This window comes from Cucumis sativus, chromosome 6 (genome assembly GCF_000004075.3).
Source record: "Cucumis sativus cultivar 9930 chromosome 6, Cucumber_9930_V3, whole genome shotgun sequence".
NCBI lineage: Eukaryota > Viridiplantae > Streptophyta > Magnoliopsida > Cucurbitales > Cucurbitaceae > Cucumis > Cucumis sativus.
This window is the reverse complement of record NC_026660.2, coordinates 23288958-23300077: the sequence shown is the minus strand read 5'-3', so window position 1 is coordinate 23300077 and position 11120 is coordinate 23288958. Positions and strand designations below refer to the sequence as shown.

At 31.8% G+C, this 11120-nt stretch overlaps 1 protein-coding gene across 1 annotated transcript; it reads left to right on the top strand.

Annotated features, from left to right (window-relative positions):
- The first annotated feature begins 3501 nt into the window (after positions 1-3501).
- LOC101207102 (pyruvate kinase 1, cytosolic) lies at positions 3502-10635 on the top strand. Its single transcript, XM_004143248.3, has 16 exons — positions 3502-3740; positions 3866-3962; positions 4058-4155; positions 4607-4762; positions 5547-5624; positions 5886-6017; positions 6119-6199; positions 6284-6355; positions 6457-6546; positions 6713-6857; positions 7222-7310; positions 8244-8339; positions 8461-8528; positions 8639-8738; positions 9400-9459; positions 10091-10635. Exons 1-16 carry the CDS (start codon positions 3672-3674, stop codon positions 10241-10243), a joined length of 1584 nt encoding a protein of 527 aa, XP_004143296.1. The 5' UTR covers positions 3502-3671; the 3' UTR covers positions 10244-10635.
- Positions 10636-11120: the final 485 nt, after the last annotated feature.

Below are 11120 nucleotides of genomic sequence, written 5' to 3'. Positions count from 1 at the left end.
TCTTTTGCTTTCAATTATATTTTCCCTTTTCGTTTTCATTTTTATTTATTTAGGTTCACACCCAAATCATATCAGTAATCAACATATTCATTGTGTTTTAAGCTCAAAATAATAGAATCCACCGTATATGAATAAAATAGGCTAAAATACTCGTGTTTAATTATCATTTTAAAGGTTTCTTTTCAGTTAAAAATTATTGATCATAACTGTCACAGTAGCTTGCAATTTGAGAAAAGTGGCATTGGTTAATATCATTGATAATGATTATTAATGATAGTTTCTATTCATGATAGACATTGATTAACAAATTTAACTAGTTGACTAATCAACATTTGCTATTTTTATAAATATTTTGTTTATGTGATATAATTTTTATTTATTTTTTAAATTGTGCTATTTGTTAGGGTTACGCTCGTGTTGGTTAGTTGTTTTATTTCTTTTAAAAAAAGTTAAATGAACTTGATTTTTTCTCAAACTAACGTAGACCAAGCTCGTCAACTCAAGTTTGGTTGATCAACTTGATTTTTAGACTTTTATTTTAAGATATTCGTTGGGGGAGTATTTTGAACTTCAAATTAGTTATTTATCTTGTTAGTTTGTTTTAAATTTTATGGTTTATAAATCTAAAACCATTCTCTAAATAAACTATATTAGAGAGTATTTGACTCACCAAGATGAGTCGAGTTGGGTTGGTCTATACTCTATAGTACCAACTTATCCCAACACTTTTTTCTGCTACACTGAGTCAGTCTTTGCTTGTTTTGACAATGTTATATAACTTTGAATATCATACAAATACCTCAAAACTTATATCTATATAAACTTGTGCCTCTTACCTAAAATTTTGATTGAGTCACCGTCAATTATATAAACTCCATATATCTCATCGTACCAGACAATCTCCTAACTTTAATTCATATACCTACAAAAATCAAATCATAGTTTGTCAAATATTAAACTACCATTAATTCCATAATTCACAGTCATTAAAGTGGAGTGGTGTGACAAAGTATTTAATCAAAAGTACAAACAAACAGCGTTTTTTTTTTTTAAAGTACCACTACACAGTTTATAGAAAAGGTTAGAAAGTTATTTTAAGTTGAAGAATAATAAAATAAAATAAAGTGTGGATGTGAATGTGAATGTGAATGTGAATGTGACATTAAAAAAAAGATGCAGAAAATGATAGAGCTGTTGACTAATCACAACCCACGAGGTTCTTTTAAAAAGAGAAAAAATACAAAAATAAAATAAAATAAGAGCCACCCAATAGAATGACTCATTTCCTTTTTTGTATATATATTTTTAATTTCAATATTAAATTCGGGAAATAAAAAATCAATTTACACCCAATTTTTTCAAACCCCATAAACTTTGATAAATATTTTAGTAACCCACAGTGGGATGTGGGATATATTTGTTGTGTAATATGATCCCAAGTTCAAGTTGCTACTGACATAATCTACCGAATTATAATCAAATTTGTTGTTTTTTTAGACAAATAATAAAGTTTGCGTTTATAAAATGGTTTGATTTAAAAAGTGAAAGTAGATTTTAGGAGGTTATATAATAATTTCAATTTGATTTTAGTACCGTTAATAAATATTTACTTTCAACTTTTAGTGATAAAGTGTATATCAACTATTATTAAATTATGTAAGTCTTCAACCATGGTTGATTCTAATTTTGAAATTAAATCAATTTAGTTAGAGTTAAAAGAATGGATGATGTTTTAGATGGCTAAATTATGAGAAATTATTCCATTTCTTAACCATGGGCTCATGACTCCGCACCATTTTTCATCCATTGGCTTGTTTCGTTCTTTTTGTATTCAACACGTACTAATAAATGGATAATGAAAATAAAAGAACGAAAATAGAAAAATAATAATAATATCGAATTTATTCTCGTTTGTAAGAATCTAAAACGATTAAAAATAAAATTAAAACGGAATACTCACCTCAAATTTAAAAATCTCATTCTAATTTATAGTTTTGTCTAAAACATAAAACGATGGTTATATTCTCATTTCTTATTTTCGGGAACTTATATATATATATATATTTTACCCTTTATAACATTTTGACATTTCTCCATTGTTTTATATTATTTAAAATAATTTACTAAAAAAATACCTCTCACCTTTATGTTATTATGGTTGGGTTATAATAAATTTTGTGTTTATAGTGTAAATTATTTTAATTTGAATTATAATAATATGTCTTTAGTGTGGAAACTTTTTAGTTTGAAAAGTAAATAGAAAACATTGTATTACATAATAAAAAATGATGAATGTAAAATAGTACAGTAACAAATGAGAGATTTTGAAATAGGGTTTAATGTAGCTAGTTGAGATTTTAAAACAAGAGCTACATTATCTTTGCCAATAAACATCTCCTCGTTATAGATTATTTATCTTCATTCCAATTTCTAAAGTAAGTAAACATTTGCATCGTACTAATTTGTTTGCATGATTTGTTTATGATACCGTATACACTCTAATTGCACAATCACTTGCTTCTAACAACTCTCTCTCAACAAATAACCACTTGTAATGGGTTTTCCATACTAAATTGGCTCAAACATTTTTACAAAAATAAAAACATGATTTCACACTTTTACCCTCCAACCCTAAACAATATTCAATATCTTCATCCCATATCCCAACTCCCAATCACATGTTGGACTAAATGGTAAACAATGGCCATTTTCATCAATAGTATCTTTCTTGCATGCCCATAAGTACTTTTGGATGTATATTAGGTTTTTATCTGTTTCATTTTCAAAATATTACATTAGAGTTTTAAGTTTTGTTTTAATTTGATAGACGTGTTTGATGATATTTATATTTCTAATATAGATTTTCACTACTCAGTTGTTTTATGTATTTAGTATTATTAATGTCTTTTAGTTAATTTAAAACGATTGTAATTAACTCAGCTCACTATTAAAATAAGAAACAAAAACTTCCCTTTTCCTTTCCTTTCCTTCCCATCATAATTATTTTAAATTAATTAGTAAACATAAATGTCAATTATTAAAATATTAATTAAAAACCAATCAAATTATTAGAATAAAATTATTGCTTTTAAATATAACAAAATGTTATCATCTATCATTGATAAATGCTAATAGACATCTATCATTTCACGAGGGACGTTTAAAGCAAGAAGTTGGTTATTATGAACTTTTAAATACCAACTAATAAATATTATAAGAAATGGGAGTTTTAAAGTAAGGTTGATTATAGTTAATTAAAAATGAGTGTGTACTAAAATTCACATTTTTGTTTAATTGAAAATGGTGTGATGACATTGAATAAATCTCGAAATAATTAATTATTAGTATTATTATATTTAATAAGAATGGAGTAAGTAAGTAATTAAGAAAAAAGGTGAAAAGAAGAAATGTGTAAAAAAGCGAATTTATCGCGAGATTGGAAGAAGAGGAGAGAAGTTAGTGAGAGAGCGGAAAATAAAAAATATAGAAAAAGTGGTTGCAGTTTTTGCTTGTGGTTTTTCTCTCATTCCCCTCTCGGAGTCAGACATAGAAAGTTTGTTTCTAAACCAAACCCCCAAGAGCCATATTCCATTTTCCATTCTCCATTCATTCCCTTCTTCTTCCTCCGATTGCATCATCTTCTCTCAATCGCCGCCGATTACTCATCAACCATGCATTCCAATCACTTGCTTCTCGAGGAGCCTATTCGCATGGCCTCCATCCTCGAGCCATCCAAATCTGTAACTTCACTTACCTCTTTTCATCATCTCCATTCATCTTCGATCTTCTATTGTCTTTTCTTTGTTTTATTGATTTAACGATTTGTTTATTGACGATTCGTTGTTTTTTGTTTTTTGTTTCTCAGAGTTTTTTTCCTGCTATGACTAAGATCGTTGGGACTCTTGGTCCTAGGTCTCGATCTGTTGAGATTATCTCTGGTTGTCTTAAGGCTGGAATGTCGGGTATTCACACCTTTTCTTCTTTTGAATCTCTGGCTTTTCATGCATGTTTTCCTAGTTTGCTTATTTCTAATAGCTTTTGTTTTTCGTGGTTATAGTTGCTCGTTTCGATTTTTCATGGGGCAACTCTGAATATCATCAGGAGACTTTGGAGAATTTGAAGGCCGCTGTCAAGAGTACCAAGAAGCTTTGCGCTGTATGTTGAAATCTTTGTCGCTTTAATTTCTTAATATATGTAGACTCTTGTAGAAAGGGGAAACACTCCTTTGAAATGCCGTCTGCGCTTTAAAAATAAATAGAGAAGTATTTTGTGTTGTCCGACTTTTGTTGGATTATTTGTTTGGTTAAGTGGAGAAAATATGTGAATGTCTGTCCTAGGATGGAACTGGATGGAGTTGTTTTTTTTTACGAAGTTGATATATTATGATTTCTGCTCTGTTATTGGAATTTGGAACTGGAAGTCTCTTTTTTTTAGATTGTTTAATGGTGGTACTTGGTATTTAGTGCCATCATCCAAGAATTAATTCTTCTACTGATGAAATAATATTTTTGCCTATTCTATTTAAATGCGTGCGAAGTTTTCTACCTTCCATCTGTAATGAAGGAAAAAAACTAATGTGATGCCTTGGTACTTGTGCTATTTTCAGGTTATGCTTGACACTGTGGGCCCTGAATTGCAAGTAATAAACAAAACCGAGAAATCCATTTCACTTCAGGAAGATGCAATAGTCGTCCTTACACCGAATCAAGAACTTGAGGCGACTTCAGAGCTCTTGCCTATTAACTTTACAGGACTTTCAAAGGTATTAAATTTCATGATGACCGTCTTTTTGGAAAATTAATAATGAGTTCGATTTTGTTTAGTTTGGCTATGTTAGTTGGACTGGCTGTTGAAAGTTAGCATTTTATCTCTAATGTCATTGTGAGGCCTTACTGAAACATCCTTTCACTACCAAATCTTCCTTTTTTGATGACATCCTGTAGGGTGTAGCAATGTTGGCCTTGTACAGACTTGTCAAAAAAAAAGCTAGATCCTAGCTTTTGAAGCTAGAAGTGAACCACCATGGGCTGATTCCAGTAGTAAAAAATGCTAATAATGAACTTTGAAGCGTTTAAAGTCATGCATTCTTAGTCATGCAGTCACCTGGAATAATAATATTATGGCTTTCTCAATTCTGAATTTCATACTGACATTCTAGTTTCACATTTATGGCTCTGTGCCCATGATTATTTAAAATATCGACTGTCTAAATATTGATGAAAATAACGAAGTACCAATAATAATTTTTAAAACCTGAGAGTGATATTTACAAATAAGAAAAAGTAGAAATACTTAAATTTACATCTTAGATAAATGTCAATAAATTTTATGTTTTAAACTTTGACCGTATGCTCAAGAACTTAATCTACTTTATTCAAATGTATCTCATCCAACACTGATTTTCTTATCTTTCTAATTTACTGATTGCTTCTAGAATGTCTGCAATTGAGCGGCATTATGAACCATTTAGCACTGCAGTTTTTTACTATCCAATTTCAGTTGATATTAGTAATTTTCATCCAAAAACTATACTTTGTCTTTTGTAGGCTGTGAAGAAAGGAGACACAATTTTCGTGGGTCAATATCTTTTCACTGGAAGTGAATCAACTTCTGCATGGCTGGAGGTAAGGAAAACTCCTAAGCTGTTTCCAGTTCTTTGAGATAGCACCCTAAAACTACGGCTTTCAGATAGTGGCTTTATTTCAAGAGTGTGTGTGTGTGTGTGATTTGATCGTGCACTTTTTTTGTTTTTTTGTCTGAATGGTTTGTAATCAGGAAAACATAGTTTACCACGTAAATTCATAAGGATGATTATAGCCTCTTTTGAATATTGTGTTGAAAAGATGAATTTTTTCTTGACTGTTTTTTATTGGGAACTTGATCAGGTTTCTGAAGTCAAGGGCGATGATGTTGTTTGTGTAATTAAGAACTCTGCCACATTGGCTGGGTCACTGTTCACTTTGCATGGCTCTCAAATTCACATTAACCTTCCTACACTTTCTGATGAGGACAAGGAGGTGGGCGAGCCTTCTGATTTGTGTATTGTCATTATCCCCAAGGACTATAGTTTTCTCATTACAGGTTATATCAACTTTGTGTATTGTATTTCTAATTACAGGTTATATCAAGTTGGGGAGTGCAAAACAAAATTGATTTCCTTTCACTATCATATACTAGACATGCTGAAGATGTTCGACAGGTATGATATTCCTTTACATTGAACTCTGTCTCTGTCTACATAATTTGAGTTAAATGGTTGGACTTCATTTTCGTGATTATACAGGCTCGTGAATTTCTTTCTAAGTTGGGCGACCTCAGCCAAACCCAAATCTTTGCAAAGATTGAAACTGTTGAGGTTAGTCATATTTAGCTTCTCTTTTTTTTTTTTTGGTTGGGGGGGATGCATTATAATAATGCTGATTTGGACATTTGCATATTTTTGTGGTCCTGCTTCAGGGATTAACCCATTTTGATGAGATTCTACAAGCAGCAGATGGTATTATTCTATCCCGTGGGAATTTGGGTATAGATCTCCCACCCGAGAAGGTTTGTTTACTTCTGTACAGTCTCAAAACCCTCTACAACATTATCCTCATAAATCCTTTTCAGTTATTGATGATCTTGGTCCAAACTTAATTTATTTCTCACCATGACCTCGAGGTTCTAAGGCTTAAGGTATGCTTCTTTCTGATCACTTCTCCATATATTGCAGGTGTTTTTGTTTCAGAAAGCTGCTCTTTATAAGTGTAACATGGCTGGTAAGCCTGCTGTGGTTACTCGTGTTGTAGACAGTATGACCAACAATTTAAGGCCTACTCGTGCAGAAGCTACTGATGTTGCAAATGCAGTTCTTGATGGTAAATCATACAATAATAATGGAAAAGTATATTGTGTGAACTTTTTTTTGATGTTACCCTTTTCTGCAGTCTTTGGTTTACCGCAATGATGTGGTTATGCTTGGAAATTTGGTCCTCAATTACTCTCTTTCTTTGAGAAGTAAAGTTTTATTTTCCCAAAATATTGTGGAAATGTTGATGAAATGTTGAGACATTAGATATGTGGACAGCATGTCAGTCTAAGAATGTAAATACTAATATAGCTTATTTGTAACCTATTTAAGGAATGGCAATTTTATTTATGAATTCAAACTGCTTTAAATCTTTGTGATTCTTCTGAAATATCAGTTGACATCAATGATTGCATCTTTTTTCATGTACACAGGAAGTGATGCTATTCTTCTGGGAGCTGAGACTTTACGTGGACTGTATCCAGTTGAGACTATTTCTACTGTTGGTAGGATTTGTGCTGAGGTAAATACCCTCTGTTGATCCATGTGTATATATATTTGGCATGTAACGAGGAATTCATTTTGTTAACTCAATCTTGCACCCAAAATTCACTTCTTTGCAAACTTCGGTATTAAGCTATTTTAGTTTTGTTGAAAGTCACATCCGGTTGTTTCCTCACCCATATCCTATTGCTTTTCTTTACCCATTTATTTATCTTTAAGACACTGTGTCCATGGTTTTAGTGATCAGTTATTTTCTTCACTGCCAATGTGTTCACTAAGTTTAGAATCATCCAATGACACTAATTCTAACTTCAATTAGCAGCTATAGTGGAATAGATTCGCGCTCCAATATTTAATTTTTGTCTATTCTTTTTTGGGATTTTCTGACACATAACCTTTGCTGGTTTTTTATCAATTTGATAAACTTGACCCTTGTACTAATTCAATTGTTATCTGTAGTTACATGTTGGATTTATGTTGAGTTATGTTTCTGCTAAGGATTTGTGTTTACTCAAATTATTCGCATGATTGCATCATTATTTATTTAATTTTTTTGCTTGTGGGTCAAATACGTCACATACTCCTAAGATCAACTTTGATTATAAATTTGTTCATTGTGCCTTGGTCTTTCATTTTATAATTAGTGACAGCGTTTCTTTCCAATCATGAGATTTGGAACTGTCCCCTTTTACCTTTATCAAATTTATCATTATTTTCTGGAAGCTAGAATTTAGTCCATATGGTTTGATAAAACCTTCATAAAGGGGACCAAATTTGCAATTTGACCTTCAATTTTCATCATGCCTCCTTTTATAACTTTTTTGCAATCTGAGATTTAAAACTGTCATCTTTTTTTATCAATTTTCTTTTATAGGTCTATATAGAATGTTGAATCTTTTTTCTGCTGAAGTGTTTATTTTCCCCTTTGGCTCCTGTTTTCCAATAAATGCAGTCTGAGAAGGTGTTCAATCAAGATTTATATTTCAAGAAGACTGTCAAATTCGTTGGGGAACCTATGACGCACTTGGAATCCATTGCTTCCTCAGCGGTACTAAATTCTTATTCTGGGTTATTTTTGTACATATTATTTTCAATGGGTTGATTTAGTAATGATCTTTTTATATTGTTATTGTTCTACTGTAGTTTTCATATGTTTATTCTGTTTTTAGGTTAGGGCTGCCATTAAGGTGAAAGCTTCAGTTATTATTTGCTTCACTTCATCTGGAAGAGCTGCAAGGTATCAGAGTCTACTGTGCCATTTTTTTTATCTCCTAACATGCTGAAGTTTTCTTAAAAAAATATCAGCCATATGTTTCAGAGTTCTAAATTTCTTGTACAAATGTGCAGATTAATTGCTAAATATAGGCCCACAATGCCAGTTATATCCGTTGTCATTCCTAGGCTGAAGACAAATCAGTTAAGGTGGAGCTTTAGTGGAGCATTTGAGGTACATCTTGTCTCATTTTGAGCAATTTTCTCTTATGCTGTCATTTCTTTACGTGACAAATATGTCTTGCTCATGGGTTGGATGATTTAGAAAAGGGACTCATTTATGCATTTATCTCAATTTCAGCTATACTAGTCAATAGTCAGTGAAATATTTAATACCGTCTTGCTATTGTGCCCTCTTTTTCTTGTGATTTTTCAAAAATGATTATATTATTGCTAAAGAGGAATCGGTAGACTTATTTCAAACTTGTTGAGTATGTATTATACTTGGTATTCTGTCTCAAATTCGTCCCAGCAAAGAAGTTCAAACACAATTAAAGTAACTAAGATACTGTAAGGCCATATAATTTTCTCTCATTTCTTAGATTTTAGCTAGAGTATCAATTGTTCTATGTAGTTATTGGATGCCATTATCCTTTAGGCATGTGTATGAGAGATTATATCATTTTCTTTCTTTTTTTAAGGTAAGTAGTAGATTGCTGTGCAATAAGTTGTGTATTCATATGGATCAAGCTAAATGTGCAACTAGATTAGCTATCATCCTTGTATATATGAACGTTGTGCCATTGATGTCTAACAATTTTCATCCTAAAACCTCAATCCTATATTGATAGTTTCTATTTTTGTTAAATGTGTTATTTGGTCTTGGGCTATTTCAGGCAAGGCAGTCATTGATAGTAAGAGGCCTGTTCCCTATGCTTGCTGATCCACGACACCCTGTAAGTTCTATTTTCCATTTTATGCCATACGGTTGATGAAGTGAATTATGCTTTTGGTTTATATCTGAATCGGTTCTCACTCATGATCCTTTAACAAGGCCAGGCTGCTGGTAAAAGTAGCTTTTAGCTTCAAAATTATTCGTAAACCAATGGTTTTTGGTCTATCCCTGCTTTGCTTTGGAACAAAATTAGTTGTTCTACACAAACCTTGTGTTTGGTTCTCTGAAAATAGTTATGTAGCTTGTATTGGTTGCCTGGGCTGTTCACCTGACATCAGAAAGGGAGCATGTACAACTACAATTTACGATTTGTAATGGAGCAAAACCTCCAGAAAAGGTTTGAAGTTAACAAGAAAAAATCCCTTGGTTGAGAATGAAGGAGCCAGCTTCATTTATTCTGGGCTGGACTTGCATAAAAAATAATCATATAGACACGAGAATGCTCATTTTTCTTAAATCATGAACTTGTATTGTGGAAATTTTTGCATGGGTACGTGTATATTAATAATGGCACGGCTGTGTTTCTTGAATGTAAAAAAAATGACAATTTTCAATTTACTATATTGTTCTTTCTAAAATAAAAAATCTCAATAACCATATGCTTATGCCTTTTGATTGTATTTGCTTCGTAGGCGGAATCTACTAGCGCAACAAATGAGTCGGTTCTAAAGGTTGCTCTGGATCATGGCAAAGCGTCTGGAGTGATTAAGTCACATGACCGAGTTGTTGTTTGTCAGAAGGTTGGGGATGCATCTGTGGTCAAGATTATCGAGCTTGAAGATTGAAATAGCCTTTCCAGATAATTTCTTTTCCCGCTAATTTTTGAAGTGACCGTTTTCCTGGTGCTGTCACCACCATGAGGTATAATGAAATTATATACATGGTTTTGGAGATCGAGGAGATCTTATAAGTGAGAAAATGTAAAATGACTCATAAAAACGCTATTGACTTTCCCAAATTTAGAAGCCATGGTGTTCATGGCAAAATCTTAATTTATTGAAGTTATTCAACCAATGGCCAAGTCATGATTTTTTGGTTAGTTTCATTTCTATTTGTTGTGGCATTAGGGACCCATACTAGAGGATCTGTGGTTGCCATTTTTGATCATGCACTCACCACAAATAATCATGAGATCTACTGGTTTTGTTACAGTCCAGAAATTTTCTTGTACGCTGAATTGTTGTTTCTTTGTAGTTTTGATTTTGCATATTTGCTCTTGGAAAAATTGTGGTCCTCTTCTTAAATCGTATTGTTGAACAATGGAAGACCCAAGTTTTGAAATTTTGATTACCTTCAGCGTATAGCAATGTTTTTATATATTCCTTCATGACTTGAGGGTAATCAAATATGTGAGATATTAAATGGTCCAGTTTAGGATAGGGTTGCTAGCTATTGTGGGAGAATCTTTAACCTTTGAAGTTTGACAATATTTTTCATTACTTATAAGTGTATAATTTTCTTTTTGATAATTATCTTATAACTAATTTGTTATTAAATATCTATTTAAAAAAATGATTTGGACGTAAATCCAATTTCCTTTAATTAATTTTTACCTAAAATTTTAAAAATTATTTATAATGGAAAGTGGTATATATAAGGTTGGTTACAAAATGACACTTTTACCCGCATTTGTTTCTATTAGCTTCAAATTTTCACATTTCT